The sequence below is a fragment of the Lynx canadensis genome, chromosome B3, assembly GCF_007474595.2.
Source record: "Lynx canadensis isolate LIC74 chromosome B3, mLynCan4.pri.v2, whole genome shotgun sequence".
NCBI classification, from domain to species: Eukaryota; Metazoa; Chordata; class Mammalia; order Carnivora; family Felidae; genus Lynx; species Lynx canadensis.
This window is the reverse complement of record NC_044308.2, coordinates 55,010,019-55,033,788: the sequence shown is the minus strand read 5'-3', so window position 1 is coordinate 55,033,788 and position 23,770 is coordinate 55,010,019. Positions and strand designations below refer to the sequence as shown.

The following is a 23,770-nucleotide window of genomic DNA, read 5'->3' as shown; positions in this document are numbered from 1 at the left end:
GTACAAGAAAAATAAGAATTCATCAGAGGAATAAAATACTAAAATGGCTAATTTAGCTTAAAATGAATGACAAAGACCAAACATTTAATACATGCATTGACCATCAAATAGAAACATAGAGGAGGCCTGGGCAGCCAGGAGGAGTGATGGGAGTGAAGGTGCAAGGAAATTGATGGAGCTGGGAGGTGGAGCTCCCTATGGCCAAGAACGGACTGGAGGAATAAGCTTTAAGGTTGACCTTGAGAGAAAAGAATTTAACCAATCTAGAAAAAGAAACTCTAGTTCCAAGAATATCTGAGAGTCCCAGTGCTGGTAAGTAGAACCCTCAAGTGCTGATGAAAACCAGATGGCATATGCATGTCAATCATATCAAATATTTCAGAACTCTTATTTACCACTACTTAATGGGATAGTCCACCTTGCCTAGGTGATACTTTAGAATATTTGAAAGCCAAACCCCAGGGAATGGGTGTTTCAATTTATGGCCAAATGAATCCTCATAGGAACACAAAAGGTGAGTTACTACATGATAGCCATCATCTGTCTCCAAGAACCTCTAGACATGTAGTAGACAAATATTCACCTTCAGATAAGGATCATATGTGGATTTAAAATGTCTATGTAGAACATGAAGGGATTGTCCCAGAGATGTCAAGTGACTTTCAAAATAACTGTTAAAAAAATTAGACTCCAGATCTTCAGGATGAAGATGTTAAAGGTGTTAATGGAGAAAAGCGGGGAAGGATGGGGATTCTAAAATTCATGGATTCAGCAGTGCTGAGTAAAAAACAATTACCTTCTTGAAGGACTCCCAAGAGCTAATATGCTAATACACCCACTGCCTCTCCAAAAAGAGGACATAGTATAGAGTTTCCAAAATGCTATTGACCATGGAAACCTCATTTCATGGAATCCCCAAGGGACTAATGTTCTACAAAAAGTACTTTGGCACATCATCTTGACCACGAAGTCCCATATATTTTTCCAATATATATTCATAAACCAAAACCAGCACAGACTCTCTAGAGGTCGTAACTACTAGGAACGTAAACACCAAGTGTTCTCAAGGACTCTCAATTGAGCACATAAAACTGGTAAGGGTCTCCAGGCTGCTATCCACAGGATTAAGCTAAAACAGCTTCAGAAATAGACTAGTCCACCCACTAATTTATATATGCAAAGAATTTTTTGAAATCCCAATACTCTGCCTCAGACAGAAATGGTACAGAAGCTATAGTTCAGTAGAACAGAAGGGCACCACAGAGAGATCTGAAATAGACCTTCACTTCTTTGGAGTTAGGCAAGTTGACATCATGCTGGCTCCTCTTTTCTCATAGGAGGCCTCCAACACTGAGAAAGCGAGCACAGCAAGGACTTCCTAAGGGCAACTTTGTCCTCCATTTTCCCCTGGCAATTCCAGCCTCTGGATCTTTGTACTGTCTCTTCCCTTTGTCTGTGGTACTTTCCCACATCTACTCTGCCTAGCTAAATCTTCACTCTGTATAGTTATTTTAGTATTTCACATATGCATTTCTAACTTTTCAAAAAATGATTTTCAGTCCCTGATGACAAGAACCATAAATTTCCTTCTGATTCCATCATAGTGCCTAGCTCAGGGCTGAGCCTTTATGAAACCTTTGCTATAGTTGTTATATCTAATTGATATGACTACAAAAGATTTTGCTGATCACTTATATTTAAACAAAATTCAACTTAGAAATTCCTGAGAAATTAGACTCTATCCTAAACCTCAAATTTTGTTTGTTGGTTTTTTTACATTGGTTTATTTTTAAATACCAATACAGGTTCTGGTTTTCTAACATGCTGCTTTCTTAAAAGTTGAAGAAGAGGCACCTGGGTAGCACAGTTGGTTAAGCATCTGATTCTTGATCTTGGCTCAGGTCATGATCTTACAGTTTGTGAGTTCAAGCCCTGCATCTGGCTCTGCACTGATGCGCAGAGCCTGCTTGGGATTCTGTCTCTCCTTTCTGCCCCTTCCCTGCTTTTGTGTTCTCTCTCTCGCTCTCAAAATAAATAAACTTAAAAAAATTTTTTTAAGTTGAAGAAGCAGCAGCAGGAAGAAAGAAAACTGGAGACCTAACAGAGACCTTAGGTGAGGTGTTGATATATAATACTAGAAGCAAAGCTCTAAAGCTGTGCTGTCTAATATGGCAGCCAGTAGCCACATGTGACTCTTAGCTGGCCCAAACTGAGATAGGGCATAATATGCATTAGAATTCAAAGTCTTAGTATGGAAAAAAGGATGCAAAATATCTCAATTTTTAATACTGAGTATATATTAAAATAAAACTTTGGACTATACTGGGTTAAACACAATATATTATTAAAATTATTTTTACCTGTTTCTTTTGACTTTTTCACGTGGCTACTAGATAAGTTAAAATTATAGGTTACATTATATTTCTGTTGGTCAGTGGTACAATAGAGTTTTGAGTACTCAAGGCTGAAAAGTGACCCAAAGTTATCCAAAGTGTGGCTACTAACTTATAAAAACTAGTTTAATCTTTTTAAAAAGTTTGTAAGAGCTTAGAAAAAGAAAATAAATTTGAAAACAAATTGTCTTTGAAGATGAAACCATCATACCAAATTAAAAAAAAATTTTTTTAACATTTATTCATTTTTGAGAGACAGAGAGAGACAGAGCATGAGTGGGGAAGGGGCAGAGAGAGGGTGACACAGAATCCGAAGCAGGCTCTAGGCTCTGAGCTGTCAGCACGGAGCCCGACGGGGGGCTTGAACTCACAAACTGCAAGATCATGACCTGAGCCTAAGTCGGTCGCTCAACCGACTGAGCCACCCAGGCGCCCCCATGATACCAAATTTTATAACAAATTTAATAGCTGCATCAAATCATTTGTTTTGATAATAGTAGAGGATGTTAAAATGGACATTTCAGTTGAAGCACCAAAACAAGATGCTATGTTCTAAATCAAGGGTGACAGTATGATGCAGAATTTGCAAAGGAGGTAGTGACAATCTGGTCATAGGGCTCTTAAACCCTCATGCCTAATAGGAACATATAAACGTCTGAGGTAGTAAGAGATGGGAAGGGGGTCCTTGAGAGAGAGCTGAACTTTCACTGGCTCTCTAGGAAACTGGTGGAGGACCACATTATGATAAATCATAAGAGGGGCTTCAAAGAGATTACTCAGACTACATGAGATGTATCCACTGCAGTTTGAAGGACACTATAGACTGGGAACTGTCTAATGCCTGGAAACTGGCTGGCCAGATGCTTGGACGTGGTTCAATGGAGAGGCGGCTACTGTGTTGAAGTTGGTTTGCACTCTGAAGATGTACTGTGGCAAAAATGCACAAGTGTTTTCACCAGGTAGTTATGGACTACTGCAAGAGAAAGCTGGTGTGGAGTGGGCTTAGGTCCTTTCTCAGAGGGCTGCCTGCAGCAGCAAAGAGGCCCCAGATGGCTGGAGGTACCACTGGACATCCAGGGCTTGAGGAAGGAAACGTGAGCAACCAATAAGAATAGAGACATCTTTGTTCACATAAGGGACCGGAGAAATTCTGAAAGGGACCAGAACATTTCAACCACCGGCAGGGGGAAAATTAGCCCACAGAGCAGGCTGGGAAGGATAGTAAGAGACAAAAATTAAACTGCTTTGTGATGGCATCTCACCAGTCCTGCTAGTTCACATGGGCCTGCCGAGTGTCCAGAGGCATGATAGCATATGTTCCTTATGTGCATACAGTCACTCAACCACAAAAACCGAATGTCTATGTCAACAGATGTATTTCCTGGAAATGTTCTAGGAAAATCAAGTTTATCCAATGATCCACCAACTGCCAAATATTGCAATACCACTTTAGATGCATAGTAATATTTACGGCATTCTGCCTCTGCTATCTACACACTGGTATTTGCTTTCCATTTAGACTAAATACCAAAAGCAAGGCTCACAAGTGACTCAATATATTTCAGTGAAAGCAGTCTATTGCATGTTACTTTTTAGACAAAAGAAAATTGTAGTTCACAGGGTTCTGCCTTCCAAGAAACTTTGAGAAATGGAGTTAGCTTATGGCATTTATTATGGGGACTTTAGTAATAGCCACCCAAAATGTAAAATGAGTATCAGAAGTGCAGTGTTACCCATACCTTCAGAGAGACAGAACAGGGGCTTCAAAGAAAAACAGGATCTAGATTTCATCAGTACTTTCCTGAAAATCTCCAGGAGAAAAAGCCTAAGAAAATCACCTCTTAATTCTGTGAAGCATTCTAGACAGTCGTTTGAGAGTAGGTCATGCTTCTATTTTCTTTTTATAAGGTGTGTGTATCCACCATACAATACCTGGTTATTACATATTTGGGTCATTATATGTTAGTCCTTTCCATTCATTACTCACACCACAGACACTGTTTCCCTGGATTTACGAAATAAAGGCTCAACTGCTTTCAGGATACTTGTTTTTCTTTTCTTTTTCTTTTTTATTTTTTGAAAATTGTTCCATGAAATCATTTAAAAAGAGCTCTGTGAAAAACCATCATTTTTGTATCATCAGAGAATCTGATGATATGTTATGAGGAACAGAGTTTTTTAAATACCAACTGCACAGAGAATAAAACAGAATTACAATCAACAAACCTGTCCTCTGTTCTATTCTTCCATTACTGTGCAAAAACAAACAAAACAACAACAAAAAACCCCAAACAAACAAAAACTAAGCGTCTTTTCCAGCTCCATTAACACTGGAATTCCCTAAAGATGCAAGTTAGATGAACAAAGATTAGTTTACCTTCCATTGTCATGCTTCTCTGATGGACTGTGAATTATTGCCAAATTTTCATTGTTATTCTACTCCTCATTTCCCCCCCATTGTTCTTTCTTCTTAAAGCTATCAGTTCAATAATGCTTTCCCCTATAATTTATCTATTAATAGCCAGCAAAATATCCAGCAGACTTTCTTGAGTTGCCAAAAATCCATATATTGTCTTTACAGTTTAGACTTGGGTAGGAATTTTAACACTGAACAAATGATTCGGGATGGAGAGAAATCCATATCCATGCCTACACTCAGATAGCACATGATGAAGATCTCCAGATTGAGTAATGATAGAAAATGTCTTCTTATTTGCATTTAGGATTCCAAAGTTTAACATTAAGGTGTATGTATCTTACACTGGCTCACATAAAGTTTAACATTAAAACATTAATCCAATTCCATGTGCCTTAAGAGTCATCCAAGACAATTCTTTTCACTGCTTTTTAACCTAAGTCAATTTTTAACCCCAATCAACTAAAGGGTTTGACTACCCACTATAGTCACTAGAATTGACCCTATTTTAGGCTGTTTGTAAAAATTCAAATGCCTCCAAGAAAGGGGGGCAAAATGTTCACACACTCATTTGAATGTATTTCTGACTCTTTAAAGATAATTCCAAGGGCACCTGGGCGGCTCGGTTGGTTAAGCATCTAACTTTGGCTCAGGTCATGATCTCCCAGTCGATGGGTTCAAGCCCAGCGTTGGGCACTATGTTGACATCTCAGAGCCTGGAGCCTGCTTCAGATTCTGTGTCTCCCCTCTCTCTGCACCCCCCTACTTGTACTTTCTCTCTCTCTCTCTCTCTCTCAAAAAGAAACAAACATTTAAAAAAATTAAGGATAATTCAAAAGAGAGTTTCCAAATATGGTTTGAAGAATTATAATATCATAGGAAAACTATATACCTTCCATGGTAACTACACTAAACAATACTCATTTCGTATGTCTACATTTCAGAATGTTGGTTCAGTTCTTTGGAGTCAATTTACATACACTACAAACAGACAAGAATCACCTTCTAAGAGTGGGTTGTTATGTTTAAAATATCAAAATCAAGCAAACAGAAATATCCTAAGTCCCTACAGTAGAAACATGCAAGCAATACTCAACACTCCTTTCCTTTGGCTCTTAAAAATTATTTAAAAGCAACTTAGCTCAACTCTACCAGGGAGGGAAACTACTTACCTAGACAAATTTCTTAAAGTGCTTTTTTTTTTTTTAAATCTATTACTTCTACACTAAAACTCCTAGTTCTGGATTTCTTCTTACAATTCCTCAGTAAATTCTCTATGGTTACTATTTACCTCTTCCAGTGAAACCCAAATATAGCCCAGTGGTTGTGTGCAAAGGCTACCTAGTTTCATTTTTTGATTGCACCCCTTATAAGCTGTCTGATCTTGAACAAACTCTTTGACCTCTCTCTGCCTCTGTTCACTCGTCTGTAAAGTGGGTCATTATAGGACTTTCCTAATAAGGTTGTTGCAAATTGCCCACTTACAGTGTTCAGCACACTGCCTGGCACATTCTACATCACTACACATCACCCATTGCTACATCAGAGGGCCTCTTTGTGACTCTCATTCTTTCTTGACCCTTTGAAGAGTCTAACAATTGTCAAGCTATTTCTTGAACTTGATTTTAGTTTCTTTGGCTCAGGGTTCTCCTGGTTCTCTTCCTTCTCCTCAGTACCTCAGGTTTTCTCAATACCTATCTTTTGTTCTCTTCTTCCCTAAGCCTATTCATCATTACCACATCCCCATCTACAAATTCAGCTCTGTCCCTATCATTCTTCTCTCATTATCATTACCTAGAGAAGTCTTATCCACTCACATGATTCACTGTGTTTAATATAAAAGCATTTAACAAGATTTTAAGTAGTCAGCATTCTAGTGCAAGATGGCAAGAGAAAATGTGATTCCACATAGTCTTGTTGGCAGTAACTGTGGCAACACACAACTAGCTTGTTTTGTCACTGCCAAAATAGGTACCAATCTCATTTCAATCATCTATGAAATGCTAACATACTGTACCACTGAGGGTAGGCAAGAAGATAAAGTTGACTAAGTTGCTCAATGCCCAAGTTTACTAAGACAGAAGGCAAAAATGAAGGGGAGTGGGGGCTGGAGGTTATCCAGAAAACCATAAGTGTAAATTTATAGGGATAAAAAAGTAAAAGAAAGAACAATAAAAGAAACTTTTGTTACAAAAGAAAACACCAAGAGATGCAATCTTTGATGTAGAATGTAGTAGGAGGTGGCAAACTTAAGTGCCCCCAGGAGCTAAAAAGCAAACTGAATGAATGAAGTGAGCATGATGCATTACAATAGGAAGTGGTAAAGACTGTGGCAAACTGGAAAATGTAACCACAGGTATTCACATTCAGTTTTTAAGAAGTAAACATTGCAGGCCAAACAAGTCACAGGTCTTTACTTTCCCTTCTCTTAGTGCAGAGAGACAGGCAACAAGATCATTGCCACTTGTGTGATGAAACTAACTAGCTAAGAAATTTAAAAAAAGAAGCACTATTTTACTGGCTAAAAGCTACAAGTGAGACAAATTTGCTTCATATTATGATGGCATTTGTTAATTTTTTTTTTCAACGTTTATTTATTTTTGGGACAGAGAGAGACAGAGCATGAACGGGGGAGGGTCAGAGAGAGAGGGAGACACAGAATCTGAAATAGGCTCCAGGCTCTGAGCTATTAGCCCAGAGTCCGACGCGGGGCTCGAACTCACGGACCGGGAGATTATGACCTGGCTGAAGTCGGACGCTTAACCGACTGCGCCACCCAGGCGCCCCTGATGGCATTTGTTAAACGAATGTTATGATTTGCAATTCAAGCATGGATCCACTGCTTGTAATGGAGACACCATCACAAATCCAAACACTACATTCATGGATTATTAAGATTCACTTTTTGGCTCAAAGTGGCCCAGATCCTGCCAGTGTCCAGATCCTACCCCAAAGGGTATTCTATACTTGTATTGGCTCTCTGAGGTAGTTACAGATGTATAGAAGTTCCAATATCTGCCAGGGACAAAGCTACTTATTCTGAGAAGTACTTGCAACTGACATTTGACATGGTCCTTTCCGTGTGCAGTATATCATGAGAGGGAATTGTTTATTTGGCTTATTGCCACCTGGTTTTAATCAAAATATACCTTCTTTTCTGCATCCTTGCCAACTGAAAAATGACAGTCCTGTGTCCCTGAAAGATCATACTTCTGAAAGGTGGGGCCAAATTCAGTTAGCCCTCAACACTGTAAACTCTGGTTAAAATGATACCAGTGCAAAATATCCAGGACCATCCACAAGTAGGTAAACATCAATTATACTTCTAGGAGACATTTGTTCATATCTGATATGTTCATATCTCCAGATTTCCTGGTGCTTTAAAATAAGTCTAGTTCAACATTTAATGGCCATGTACTATGTATTAGGCATTGAGCTTGGTATGCGAATTAAAAAGTTGATGAAACCATAGCTGCTGCTGAAGAGTTTATACCCTACTTGGGGAGAGAGACATGGAAACCCACTGTTTCCATATAATGTGTGCTATCAAAACAGGCGTGGAGAGTGTGCTAAGGGAGAGTACAGAAGGACCACTTGGCTTAGCCTCCTGGAAGGGAGAAAGGAGATTAGTAAAGACTTCCTGGAAGTTATTTTTAAAAATAAAAATCCATATCCCAATTAAAGCATAATGCAACTAGCCAAGGTAATTGAACAACTTAATAAATCAGCCTACGTAATAAACAACTTAATCAGTATACTAACCCAGCATCAGAAGTCACACTGAACACTTCCCCATGCTTCAGGATGGATTTATCCTGACTCAGTCCTACATTTTTGTTAATCATTGTTGAAATCACGACCATACATTTGAGGATAAAAGGATATATTGCCCCTAGTTCTTTAAAGAGGTAAGCAGATGTCTTCCATAAGAGCAGAAACAGGGAAGACTCTACAAGTAGAAATATAATTCCGGAATCAAAAAGATTCCCCTCTCCCACGTGCTCAGGGAAATTACACTCATGTTTCCCTTCTCCCATTGAAGGTCAGGACTGTATTCATGGGTACAAAAGGCAACGGGTAACAATTAAAGAGAGTCTGTTTCCTCTGTAACCTCCACTACTGCACATGCCTGAAAATCTGCCATTTAAGGATTAGTTTTATGTAGATAATCACCACTGTGAAGACTTGATGGGACCAAAATATATTTACATCTTAGTACAAATTTCAGGATAGCCTTATCGCGAAAGGAACAGTTAAAGAAACTCCAGACTTGGAGAAATCCCTGAGTAATATGGCAGTTTTGGTTAGAATAGTAACTCAACACATTCACTTCATTTCTTAATGTTGGCAAAATGTGAAGTCTTTGCAGTTTTCCAAAGAAGACATCCAGATGGCCAACAGACACATGAAAAGATGTTCCACATCACTCATCGTCAGGGAAATACAAATCAAAGCCACATTGAGATACCATCTCACACCTGCCAGAATGGCTAATACAACAAACAGCAGGTGTTGAGGAGGATGCAAAGAAAGGGGAACCCTCTTGCACTGTTGGTGGGAATGCAAACTGGTGCAGCCACTCTGGAGAACAGTATAGAGGTTCCTCAAAAAATTGAAAATAGAACTATCGTGTGACCCAGAAATAGCACTACTGTGAATTTACCCAGAGGATAGAGGAGTGCTGATTCATAGGGGCACATGTACCCCAATGTTTATAGCAGTGCTTTCAATAATAGCCCAATTATGGAAAGAGCCTAAATGTTCATCAACTGATGAATGGATAAAGATGTGTTTTATATATACAATGGAATACTACTTGGCAGTGACAAAGAATGAAATCCTGCCATTTGCAGCAACATGGATGGAACTGGAGAGTATTATGTTCAGTGAAATAAGTCAGTCAGAGAAAGATAGATATCATGTTTTCACTCATATATGGAACTCGAGAAACTTAACAGAAGACCATGGGAGAAGGGAAGGGAGAAAAAAAAAGTTACAGAGAGGGAGGGAGGCAAACCATAAGAGACTGTTAAATACAGAGAATAAACTGAGGGTTCATGGGGTGGGGGGGGTGCAGGGGAGAAGGGAAAATGGGTAATGGGCATTGAGAAGGGCACTTGTTGGGATGAGCACTGGGTGTTGTATGTAAGCTATGAATCACGAGAACCTACCCCCAAAACCAAGAGCACACTGTATACACTGTATGTTAGCCAACTTGAAAATAAATTATATTTTTTAAAAATAATAAAAATAAAATAAAAAAATTTTAAAAAGGTGAAGTCTTTGAAGAAATAACTGTAGAATGGTTAAATATCATGCCCCCTTTATTTTAGACTGTTTTATCATCAATGCCTGCACTCTGGGTATCAATATTTTTTGCAGCAAATTATTAATCACGCTCTTAGAGGTAAAATGTCCTTTAACTTCCTCCTATTTGTGATTTTTCTAAAACAAATTAAATGTAGTACTGTCATCTGAGGAATTATTTTCACACACTACTTTCTATGTTACACACTAACAATTTTAACCTCAACAATTTAAACTCCACATCATCTTCCGTAGGGCCATGGAATGATACTACCTAATTGAAAGGGGTATCTTTGTTATTCTGAATACTGAATATCTCCAAGTCAATAAAAATACTTCAAGTTGTGAAGAGAAACGGTTTTAAAAGGGGCCTCCAAATTATGCCAAATGCAATGTAAAGGCCAAGAGTTCACAGTGCATTACTTATCAATACCATGTCGTGGTACTGAACTAAGATACAATATAATTTATCTTTATCAAAATAATATTAATTATTATTAATTAAATTAATTAAAGATAATTAAATTATCTTTATCAAAATAATAATAATTGACCTAGAGTTACTTGCTAAAATAGGTATTGTTGCTTTATCAGCAAATAACTGAATTTAGGTGAACTTGCAAAAATAGAAACAGAAAATAATTTCTCACATACCAATCTCTGCTCTTTGTTCTTATACACTATATATTCAACATCTGCTACTGAATCTTTACTTTCCAACACAGAATAAAAAAAATCTTTATACAACTTTGGATAAAAGTGATGATTGCTGTTTAAAAAGTTCATTAGTATTTTAAATGAGTATTTTCATGAATATTTTTTGCAACGTTGTATGAAATAAACCTCCCAAACCTTCACCACAAAACTAGGAACGATGAGAAAATGGCTATGAATGTAGAGGCAAGACAATCAAAGCCAAAGTTCAGGGGACTGGGGGAAAAAAATCAAGAATATTACACATCTAAATATATCTCGATATTAAATTTGCATTTATAGGTAGGCAAATCAAGCAGGACACTTCTTTTAATTAGGAGCAGCAGTAAGCATAACACTTAAACAGAAAACCCACATTCAGATTAAAGCATATCATTACGTGTGTGAACGTAGGCACATCCTTGACCTCCCTGCGCCTTGGTGTTTCCCTGTGAAAAGTGAGGAGTGTTATACACACATCAGTGAGCTGTACTGAGTATGGATATACCACGATATGTGAAAGCCCAGTTCCTCAGCAATAGATGTTTCTAGTCAATTTTGGATGCTATGCTATGTGCCACTACAGTCCCCAGTAGGTTCTCACAGATCTTTAAGAGTATTTTTCCTCATTCTAAATTTTTTCTTTTCCATACAGATGTTTTATGTGGAGTTGCTTCTTTAATTTACTAGGATAACAACGAGCTCAATGCTAATTCTTATGGAAAATTCTCCCCTTTTTACCTTGACACCAACTGGTACTTATGCGTATGCTCACTAGTGAGTCCTGCAGGCCACTGACAAGATTATTGAATGACATGCATAGAATTAGAGCCACTGCCTTGTCATCATAGGGACCTTCCCAGTGACAGTTCAGAAACCCCCTTAGAGCTCAGCAAAATTCATGAAGCAGCTGTATAAAGCCAATGTGTGCTTGAAGTCAATAACAGTGTTAGCTACCAGAACAGATTTACACAAATTTGTTGAAAAAAAAAATACCTCTTTCACACTGGGGTCCAGTAAAGCCGTAAGTGCAGGCACATCGATTTGGGGCCACACACCTGCCTCCATTGAGACAGCCACTTTCACAGACAGCTGTAAGATAAGGAGAGAGAAGCTGAGAGCGTTACCTGAAAGTAGGTGCTAGTCAAGTAGTAATATCCCCTGAAAGGACAATAATAAAAACAAAAAAAGACAAAAAACAAAAACTAAATAATCATCCCGGGATTCATTTTAAACAGTTACTCTACGGTTCCAACTCTGTATGTGTTTCTCAGTTATCTCAGGCTAAACTGCCAGGAATAGGTGGGTTTGTACCTGTGTTAATGCTGACGGTTTTGTTCTGGGACGTATCTGAACAATGCTTTCGGTTCTGCCTCTAAAATGGTGGTTTACAAGAGATGTTTCTGGATGAGAACTGCATTGTAGCAAGCTGACTCTTTTGCTTATGATTTTGTGCTTAATTTCCAAAGGGTACCCATGAGGGAAAACATTGGCCTCTGTCACCGTTACAGAAATGCAGCATGTTAAATCACACAATTAACTGCGCTCAACAAAACGTTAATTCTGACCATATTTATGCACCATAATGAAGACCCAACTGACTGTTATAACGGAATCCATTGATGAGATAAGTCCAGTGACGCTGGAGGGAGGGACATTTTACTTGCCAGAAAAGGCATTAAAGTAAGAACTGAAAGCTCGTGCCCTGAACAACGTTTCTCTGTACAGTATCTTGCAACTCTTTCACGCATGGCCTCTTTCTAGGCATCTTTATCCGCAGGTGGTAGGCTCTTCTGAGCCAAATTGGCCAGTACCACCCACTCTTCAAAGCCCAGCTCAAATCTCATTCCTCCATGAGGCTTCCCTAAATACCTCCTTTCGAATTAATTCCTCCTTCATATATTTCCTGCACAATATGTCTATATCCTTGTGGAAGTCATCGAGTTGAGCCACTCAGATCTCCCTCCAAGAAATCCTACTGTACGTTGCTTAACTAGCTGACCGCCTCCAGCTGCCCCACCTTCAGATCTGCTTCATGTTCACATAAGGGCCACATATATCCTGGCTGCTATCACCCAATGACCAAACTCAGTGGGGTACCAAAGACAGGGCATTTCTGCCCATCATGGAACTCTCCTGATGGGCAATCTTTGCTTTGGACTCCCATCAGCCTGGCCCAGTTTTCCTGGAGCTGCATTATAGTCTGAGGCACTTTCTACACAATCCCACTCCCCTTGTACAGGGGTCTTACCTGCATCATGGTCTGAAGGCCTTCTCCTCCTACTCTAGCTTTCTCCCCCTCTTTATTCTTTACAGCCCTTTTCCACAATAACTCCCTTGTCTATCCAATTCTGTCCTGGCATCCACTTGAGATCAGAGGACATGAACTGACACAACCCCTTATGGCCAAAATTATGGCAAGAGTTCATTTCCCATCATAAAATTAGATTTGGCTCTTAATTTACAATCAGGGCAGAAAGAAAAGATTTTAAGCAGAAAAGAAATTTGGGGATGGCCTCAGCCAACCATCTCACTTTACAGATTAGGTAAGTGAGGTCTAGGAAAGGTTTTCTAATTCTGCACGTGTTCCCTGAGAGCCTGTTGTGTGCTAGACTTTGGTGCTCATGAGGCAGTTTAGTCCAAAGGCAGCAGGAAGACTCAGCAGGTCTTCGTGATTCCCTTTCCAAAACTGTCTTCGACGGCAACCCCATCCCGCCATCTCTCTAGCCACAGCCTTGGTACTAATCTTCCCGCTTCCGGTTTCTTCCCCTGGCAGTTAATCTCTATGCTGTGGCCACAGTGGCCTTTCTCACTGTAAACCATTTACGTGATATATATGAGGCCAGCATTTCATAGCATTAAATGCATGGGCCATGAAGTCAGACTGCTTGGGTGCAAGTCCCAACTCTGCCACTTCCTCTTCATATAACTTTAAACAAGTTACTGGTGTCCCTGTGCCCCAGTTTCCTCATCTTTTAGAGGTAACAGAGGCCTCTAACTCAGGAGGTCACTGCTTTATCCAATGAGTTAATACATGCGAAGAGTTTGAAAAATTGCCTAGCACATAGTAAACACAGAGCAAATAATCCAACAGACGAATGTTCTTGGTTTTTGCTATCTCACTCTTCTCCCCTGGTTCTATTTTAGATGAAGATATGGTATGCGTAAAAGCACTCAAACCCTGGCTCATGACTTCCATTTTATCTCCCTTCCCATCACCTCCATCAGCACTTAAGCTCTAGCAAGACCAAAACACGTGCTGTGTCTGACATCTCACACTATGTCACATTCTCAGGCTTTGGCCCATGCTGTGCCAGCTACATAGAAGGCCCATCTCCTGTTATCTGACAAGAGAACTCCACCCCATCCCTCAAGACTCATCACAAGGGTTTCCCCACACTGGGGAAGCCATCCTGTGTTTCCTCTCTCCATGCTACTGCTGTGGACTACACGAAACTCAATCATTATTCTTACCACACTGTGGTGCATAGATAGTCACAATGTTGCTTTATTTATAATAACATTATTTATCATAGCAAGTATGTATACAATGGCAAAACTGGAAACAATATGAATAAATGCTCATTAAATATTCATTAAATAAATACTAAACGTCTATATAATGGGGTATTTTGCAACCATTAAAACATTTAAAAATGTTTAATAACAAGGAACATACTTCTAATAAAATACTAAGTAAAAAAGTAGTCTGAAAATTATGCATACAATAGATCTCATGTACCAAATATGCATTATAAGACTAAAAGTTAATATCTGGAATGATGAGATTACGGAGAATTTTATTATTTTGTATTTTTGAGCTTTCCCAAATTCTCTGCAGGGTACATATATTCATCTCAGTGTAATAAAAAATAAGCTTTCTTAAAAGGAATTTTTATCTTCCACAAAGTACAAGGACTGATTGACTGTAGACACACACAACAGTGTTCATGAATGAACTAACAAGCTGAACATCATGTGCTAAGTATTATAGTAGCAGAATCTACACTGGGAAACTAGAGATGCAGATACCATTAATCAAGAGAAAGGACATGTTCTGGGGAGAAAGATGAGGTTGAGTTTTGAAATACTTTTAAGATGCTTCTTGAAAATCGAGGTGGAAATGTTCAGTGATCAAACAGAAGATATGCATCTGGAACAAACAAGAATTCTGCACCCTGGGTGCTGATTATACATTAAAGGGATGAGGTAAGTGGGATGCTGAAGGTAAATGAGAAGAAATGGAGTCAAACCAGCATTCCCAAAATTCCAATCAGAATTTTGGTGCAAAGTGCATTAGGTAAGTGATCTGATCATATCTAAGACTCACTGGACATCTATAAAAGTGCCACATCCCAGGTAATCCAAATCCATTAGCACTTATCCCTGTATTCTTTTTATCTACATATCTGTCTACACATTTGTCTACACAGTTTAGCATCTAGAATACTTATAAGGTTTACTTACGTTGTCCGCAGTGAGTCCCTATGTATCCTTTCTGGCACAGACAGTGATCATCGCTACAGCTACCTCCATTCATACAGCGAATATTACAGTGTTGGACTTGAAAAGGAAAAGAAAAAAGAATGATTTACTTTTTGCAGTTTAAGTACATATATTGCAACACTTCACAGGAATTGAATTGTAGTCATTTGGAGAGAAAATAAAATGGTTTATCAAGATTCACATATTTGTGCAGAAATAACCTAATTAACAACATTGAGCGTGCTATTTTGTGTGTGTATAAAATCAGTTACAATGCAATTGTTTCTTTGATATTTACTTTAATAATGCTAAATGACTCCCCTAATTTAGCAGGACTTCCCACTCAGTGTCATTTCTGTAATTTCTATCAACAAGAAAATAGTGCCTTGAGTAACTGTAGGAGACAAGATTACAGTGATTACAAAGGCAATAATTTTCCTGTTCAAAGATTTAGAGTCCCACTGTAGGTGGCCAGGAAAATTGTCTGAATGACAAATTCCAAGGAATCTTGTTAAAAGAAATTTTGAAGAAAAAAAATACATACAACAGCATTTAATAACAAGGCTTCCTGATAATGGAGGCTGGCCTTGGCTCAGAAGGAACTGCTTGTTTAAACTGTAACTTTAAACTAAATAAGACCCACAATGGCTGAAATCCACTCTTCCTCACATTATCACCTACAGAAGTATGACTTCAGGGTTCAGGGCAGAAGGACCATGGGTAGCAGCCTTGGATGTGAGAAGAAACACTAGAAGAAACTGAAGCGAAAGACACGTGTGAGGGAAAATGACAGTGTGGCGAGTGCTCTCCTCTCACTAGTGTTTAGGCTGACTCCAGTTAGTCCTCTGCAAACAGTATCTACTCTACTTGGAGAAGACTAAAGGCTTGATTGAATGTGTCGTTAATCCTTGTTGACAAATCCCTATACAAGGAGGCCAGGATTGGGGACTGGAACTTCGGCTTACTCCACCTTGCCCTCCAAGCTGTGGGAGAAAATTCCCACAGAAAAAGGCTCCATAATTTTACATAGGGAGAAGAGAACCCATCTTTCCATCAAAGAGCAGAAACCAGATGCTCAGCCTTGCTCTTATGCTCAGTTTTCCTGGAGCATAGGAGCCAAATCTGCTATGAGTAGAGAGAAGACGCCTCCCAGCAGCCAGCTTCCTTGGTAGCCCTGGTTAGGATTCTCATTGCTGTATCCAAGAGTGGCTATGGACTTCAGGGGAAAGGGCCATTTTCATAAGTAGCTGCACAAATCTCAGCATGACAATGGGGAAAAAGATGTCAGAACTGAATACTTACCGTGCCCTCACAGAGGACCAAAGAGTTAATGAAGTCAAGTTGAAAGTGATACACCTTCTCAAGAACATGTCACACACTTAACTGAAGCACCATCAAAGGTTCCCTATGTCTAGTGTGCTAAGAACTTCCTCAGTCTCTCAGCATTCAAGGTCCTCTTCAGCATAGCCATGGGCCTTCTAGGGCTTCTCTGAATACTCTTAGCATATCCTATGACTCAGACCCTGATCCACTTATCATTCATTCATTCACTCAAATATTTCTCAGTGCATTCTATATGCCATACAAAATGTCAAACGCATTGTTCTAGTCTCTTGGTGGAATATCCTCCTTAACCTGTGTCGTTGTCTCTTTGCCCCAATCCTTAATCCCCAACATACAACTCACACAGCTCTTACCAAATACTGAAACCCTACCTATGTCTAAGACCCACTGCAAATGTATCTTCTTTTCTTTGATCTTTTCTGATTTTCTGTTCTCTCCTTCTCCCACTTGATATGAGCCCTTTTTCTCTGACTCCAGAGTACTTTATGCTTCTCTTCTGAAATGTATATTATATAACCTAATCTATTTAAAAATTGTTTTTTCCTATCCCCAACCCATTTGTCTAAAAGCTTCTTTAGAATGGGAAACACCATGATTATTAATTATACCATTTATATGCCTAGAGTAGTATCTTGCTTACTCGTAGGTGTGATATAAAACTTTACCAAGGTAATTTTCATTTACTTAACTCATAGCACCTGATAATGACATTAAAAGCTATTCCTAAAAACTAAGACTGAGAAGTTGTCCATTATGTCCCAAGCTATTGTACAGCCCTAAGGTAGGTTGCTATTAAAAATACTTTATCTTCATTTCCCCATGTATAAAAGCAGAAATAACTGCTGTGTTGGGGCATTGTTATAGAAGTCAAGCAACCCAGGAAACTGATTAAAACAGTTATTTTAGGCTTCTATGATTCTATTAAAATGTCTCAGGCAAAATGCTTTTGAATTAAAGAACTATCTACAAATATACAGAAGGAAAGATTTGGTGAAAATTTGGATAACATTCTAAGTAGGTCAGGAAAAGGTGTATAGTTGCTTTAAAAATTGAAGTTAAACTTAGTTTCATCCTATCTTAGAAAAACAGTGAGGATTGGGAAAAGCACAGGAAATGATGTCATTTGTCAAGCAGCATAAGAACTCAACCCACAAACTGATTTCAATTAAAGTGGTTCATGCCAAGAGCTAATTTCCATTCCCACATGAGCAACAAAGCCATTTAGCTACTTTGAGATAAAAAGCTAAAGTAGTTCAAATAGTGACTTTACATTATTCAAATTGAAAAATAGAATGAATTCTTTCAGGAAAAACGATAAGTTTACAGTTAAATGCAATGTAATAAAAATCTCCCTGACAGGCTTTTATGTTTTTTCTACTGTCTTTCAGGTCAACCTTTTCCAACATACAATATTATGTCTCCTTTAAAAAATAAAACCCCTTGGCCAGACTTGTGAAATAGTAAGGCATAGTTAGTCCAGTGGTCCCAATAAACCAAGGAACTATGAATCTTTGGGCAGGGGGAACAAGCTTATGAAAAGATAATTGGATCTTCACCATCTGCTTTGCCACAAACATGTTTACCAAAGGAATTTCAGATTCTTTGTGAGTCTTAGATCTTCAGGGGAAAAGCACATTTCTTTAAAAGTGAGAGCAATCATTCAGGATTTCTGTGGGGAAATAAAGGAACTAGATACTCAGCTTCCTTACAGCAGGAACAATTTAGGGAGTATATATACATGAATTAATTTTATTTTTTATTGCCACTGATGCATATTCTAAGTTTATACTGGTTTGAACAAGCATCCCATATGTCTGGCAATTATGAGACCAAGTTTTATATCTCTAGAAAAAGCCAGGGTTCCACATAAATCCACAAGGATGTTTTCAAATATTACATGCTTTAAATACCTCAAGTCAGAATATATTCCTACACTCAATCTGTGTGAAGATTCTACCAGAAACTGAAAATACTACGGAGTTCAAGTGTCAGTGTCCAAGCTGCCATATGCAGTTAACCCTGAGAGCCGTAAGACGCAATGAGGACTTCCCATTGAAAATGAGCAGACAAGGGGCACCTGGGTAGCTCAGGTGATTAAGGGTCTGACTCTTGATTTTGGGTCAGGTCACAGTCTCATGGTTCCTGAAACTGAGCCTCACATCGGGCTCTGTGCTGACAGTGTGGAACCGGCTTGGGATTCTCTCTCTCCCTCTCTCTCTCGCCACTTGTGCTCACTCTCAGGTGTGTGCTCTCTCTAAAAATAAGTAAATAGACTCTTTTAAAAAAGAGAAAATGAGCAGACTGCCTCAAAGAGTTTCAGTTAAGGCTCAACATCCTAGAGCTAACAGAAAATGTTGACATTTACCTGCAGCTATATAGTATCCTAAATAAATTTTATGTTTTTTCCAGACTCAATCATTTTGGTCATTCAATAAATACTTGCTGAATGCCTTCTACCTGCCAGGCATCAAGAAGAATTGAAGAAACTCCTTTTAGGTGATAGCCCAGTACAAATCAGTTCATGAAATAACCAACCAGAAGAGAACAATTTGAGCATGCTATGGGAATGACAGATGCAGGACTGAGGTGACCATTTTCTTTGGGAAGCATTAGTTGGGAATGAAGCTACAGGCCTGCCATTGTCTTGGCAGGTACAGAGGCAGAAAGAACATGGAGAGCAATCTGCAAATAAGCATCTATATGGCAGGTATGTGACTTTAATTTAGGTACTAGGAAAAGCACAGGCAGACAAATTAGAGAGCAAGACTAACTCCTGGACTTTCCACCTGAGACAGGTCCACAGGGGCAGCCAGAATCAAGGCAGGACAAAAATAATTTTCATTCAGAGAGATATCAGTATTGACATTTTTCCTTAAGTGCATAAATGTCCTGTGGTACCTAAAGACATACCACTCAGAAGAACAACTTCACTAAGGTATCTAAAACAAGAGCGAAAACAAAACAAAACAAAACAAAACAAAACAAAGCAACCCTAGCAGAGCTGGGAAAAGTTCAGAGAAAGACAGGTTAAATAATAGTAGTGATAAAGACTACTAGAAAGACAGACTAGAAAGCAAAGGACTCAACTATTTCTAAAGTCTGAGCAGGTTTCACACACTCCTCTCCTCCCTGTTCGTATAAATTCCTCACTTCCCTGAAAAACCTTTCCAAGGGTCACTTCTAGATTAGCTATAGCACTACCTTCCTATCCTGAGTGTCCTCACACTTTTCAGCACGTGGTTGGCTCATATCTGCTCAAACTTGCTAACACACTGCTCTAGAATTGTTTCCCTGGCTTTCTTCCACCCTTAGAGCTTGGATTTCTGTTGGGAACACAAGCACCCCTAAATTGAAGTAAATTGAAAATGATAAAAAAAATTTCAAGGTATAAGGGGTTCCACATAAGAAAGATATCAATACTCTCCAAACTGACTTCTAGGCTTACTATAATTTTTATCAAAATCCTAGAAAGATTTTTTTGTAGGTATAGACAAGATTAACCTAAAATTTATATGGAAAGGCAAAGGAATTAGAATAGCTAAAATGATTTTGAGAAAGAAAAATAAAGTGAAAGGAATTAGTCTACTCCATTTTCAAGACTTTTCACATAGCTGCAGTAATCAAGACTGTATGGTATTGGAGAAGGGATAGATATATGGATAAATAGAATAAAACAAAGACCCAGATATAGTCCTACACAAATACGATTTTTGACAAGGGTGCCAAAGCAATTAAATGGGTGAAGGATAGTCTTTTCAAAAACAGATGGCACTGGAGCAACTGGACATCTATAGGTATTGAAGGAACCTAGACTTCAACTTCACTCCCCATTAGAAAAGTATCTCGGGGAGCTTGGGTGGCTCGGTCAGTTAGGCGCCCGACTCTTGATCTCAGCTCAGGTCTTGATTTCACGGTTGGGAGTTCAAGCCCCGCACTGGGCTCCATACTGGACTAGAAAAGGGCAACATGAGGCATCCTTGCACTAATAGATCTCTTCCATGTCTTGACTGTATCAATGACAGTATCCTGGCCGTGATATCATATTATAGTTTCACAGGATGTTAACATTGGGAAGACTGGATGAAGGGTACCCAGGATATCTCCATATTATTTCTTATAACTGAATATGAATCTATACCTCAAAAAAGAAGTTTTTAAAATCCTTTTTAAAAGCATAAACAATAAAACAGGATGAGTATAAAAGTGATCTCCAAATTCTTAAATATAAAATTCAGGTAACAACTTTTATAATAATATATGTTATTGAAGAAGATAATAATCTATTTTATATAATTCATATTTTTAAGTTTTTTTTTTTTTAAATAATCTCTACACCCCATGTAGGGCTCAAACTCACAAACCTGAGATCAAGAGACACATGTGCTACAAACTGAGTCAGCCAGGTGTCCCTATATTATGTATACATTTAAAGAAGAGCTTGAGGGGCGCCTGGGTGGCTCAGTCAGTTAAGCGTCTGACCCTTGATTTTGGCTCAGGTCATGATCTCATGAGATCGAACCCCACGTGGGGCTCCCACACTGAACATGGAGCCTGCTTAGGATTTCTGTCTTTTTCTCTCTCTCTCTCTCTCTCTGCCCCTCTTCCCCTTGTGCTCTCGCTCTCTCACTCTCCTAAAAATAAGTAAGCATTAAAAAGAAAAAGAAGAGCTTGAATAAATTCATGCATCAGTCCACCATGACCTAATTATGAGAATTAGGATAGCTCAGTGTCCATCGTCAGCCTCAGAAACTGATGGAGTCAAGAACAGTACCAATAGAACTGGAATTAAAGTCCAGAAAACCCATTTTTTCTGACTCTGGCTGGCCAATCTTCTCTTTTTCCCTGGTGCCCTATGGCCAGTGGCAAAAGTTCCAATAGATTAAGGGAAGCCCTGTCTTCCTAGTGCCCAAAGGAATTTCTGGCTGGCAGTTTGGACCTTCTGGAAATGCAGTCTCTCTCCTTCAGGCCACTAAGAGATCATTTCCTATTCTCAGAGTCCCAGCACACTCAAGTAGAAAACAACCTGAAAGAACAACACTCCTTTCATTTTCAAATGAGAAAATTAAAGCCTCAGTGCCCCACAACTTTCCCAGCCTCCTTGACCCATATCACATAACAAGTGTAAAATTTCTCACAGGAAATATTGGTGAAATAAATGGTCTAAGTTTGCCCCTTTGGGAATACAAACATTTCTCTCTGTCGAGTTATCCTTCTACTAGTAGGAAAGTTAGTAAAGTGATTTCTCCACATTTATTGTCAAACACACTGCGGCCAAGAAGTTCTATAGGATAGCACAGATATTCCCTAGAATATCACTTCAAAAGATCAGAAATGAATTCTGAGTATCTCAGCTACCCTTCATTTAAAACATTCTCCCACGTTTAATTTTGCAAGATATTTAGACAATATTAGCATAGGTAGAGTCCAAGCCAATGATTTAAAGCTCCAAATATCTTGATGAAACCAGACTGTCCTCCTCATACCACTCTGATCCGCAATCTACTCAGGGATTTTGTGCAATGTGCAGGTACCATAGGTGGACCTAAACTTCTTCAAAGAGTACTACCCACAAGTCTTGGACTCCAGTCTCTCACCTAAATCTGGCCCACAGGACCTATCACTATACTTCTCCTATCTTGAGGCTAGCTTGAAATCTACTACGACCAACTTGTCAACATCCTATCTCTGTATCTCATGATTTTTATTTGACAGAGAAATTATTAGCAGCTTACACGATCATGCTGAAGACCTTTCCAACTGGATACCTAGTTTTGTCATCCAGCTATATTTTCTCTCTGCCAGAGAGGTACACTGTTGGTGGTTGTTCCACGGCCCATCTGAACAACTGGGTCTGTTCCCAACTTGATATCTAGACTCCTTCCTCATCCCTTAGGCAATTCTCTGTGGCAGCCTGATAGAGATCAAGATGTCCAACATGTTCCTGTAAATGCCACCAGTTGACTTGTCTACCTCTCTGTATTTCCTTCAGCTCAGGCGCCCTTGATTTGTAGAATGAATTTGCTATTGCTTGGAAGATGCACATTCAAAACTAACCTGAGATCAAATAAGAATGTGCTGTTCTCAATGCAATAAGCAAATAGGCAATAAGCCTATTACCACTGTGGGCAGGTGGGGCTTAATCCACTAGGGAACTCTAAGAGACAGTGGAGAACGCACTTCATAGTTCTGCAAATTTAGAGGCAAGGAATCTGGGGCACTTATCCAACACTCTCCGTCTGTCACTGGCTAACAATTGCTTCTAAGGCCACTAACCCTCTGGCACTTCCAGCATGCCCTGCATGTGGACCTGGTATGCTCCCTGCCAGAAAATTTTACAGAGCTATAAGGTAGAGTTACCTGTGCTCATCCATAAATGCAAAGATATGTGAGTGGGCACCAAGAATGTCTATTAGGACTACCTGCCCTACCCTGTTAATTGGCTCATGAGAGCCAGGGCTAAATATTAGGAGTCTTAATAGGTAATGAACCTTGACCACACTAAAGTCTCTACTTGCAATAAACAAAAGAGAATGCTCTTATTCCACAATACTTTTTCCTGAAAACCTTGTCAAAAACAGAACACACTGTAAGGGGAATGAATTTTCTAAGAAAAAATAGGCAATGGGAAAGAAACCCAAGTTTTTTGCTTTGATGATGGTCAAGGTGTTGAGGGGCTGTTTATAAAGGCATAAACTTAAACCTTTTTAATAACCAATAATGACTCACCTCCTTCCCAATCCCTACATTTCCTCTAGTTAATTCATTGCTGAGGACCCCACATTTAAAGAATAAAAAACCAAAAAGGAGCACAGGGGTGGCTCAGTCGGTTAAGCGTCTGACTCTTGACTTCTGCTCAGGTCATTCATGATCTCACGGTTCGTGAGTTTGAGTGAGTGCTCTCTCATAAAATAAATAAATAAACTTAAAAAAATAAACCAAAAAAAAAAAAACCCAAAAGTCTAATGAAAACAATAGAACTAGCAAGGAAAGGCTCTGAAAAATGAACTGTGGGTATTATTTGGCATCACAGAATGAAGTGATAAAATTCTGAAAGAGAAAATATATTTGTGCTTAAGGAAAAATCACCCCCAAAACTTCCATAATGACTTCTTACATCTTCTTTTTGCAAAAG

At 38.9% G+C, this 23,770-nt stretch overlaps 1 protein-coding gene across 1 annotated transcript in view; it reads right to left on the bottom strand.

The window, feature by feature from the left end:
• Window positions 1-23,770, bottom strand: part of FBN1 (fibrillin 1) — a 232,954-nt gene that overhangs the window by 178,138 nt on the left and 31,046 nt on the right. The window contains exons 4-5 of the mRNA XM_030318235.1: window positions 15,277-15,372; window positions 11,806-11,901 (exon numbers count right to left, since the gene is read on the bottom strand). Coding sequence (XP_030174095.1) covers window positions 11,806-11,901; window positions 15,277-15,372 — 192 coding nt within the window. The remainder of the gene's footprint in view (window positions 1-11,805; window positions 11,902-15,276; window positions 15,373-23,770) is intronic.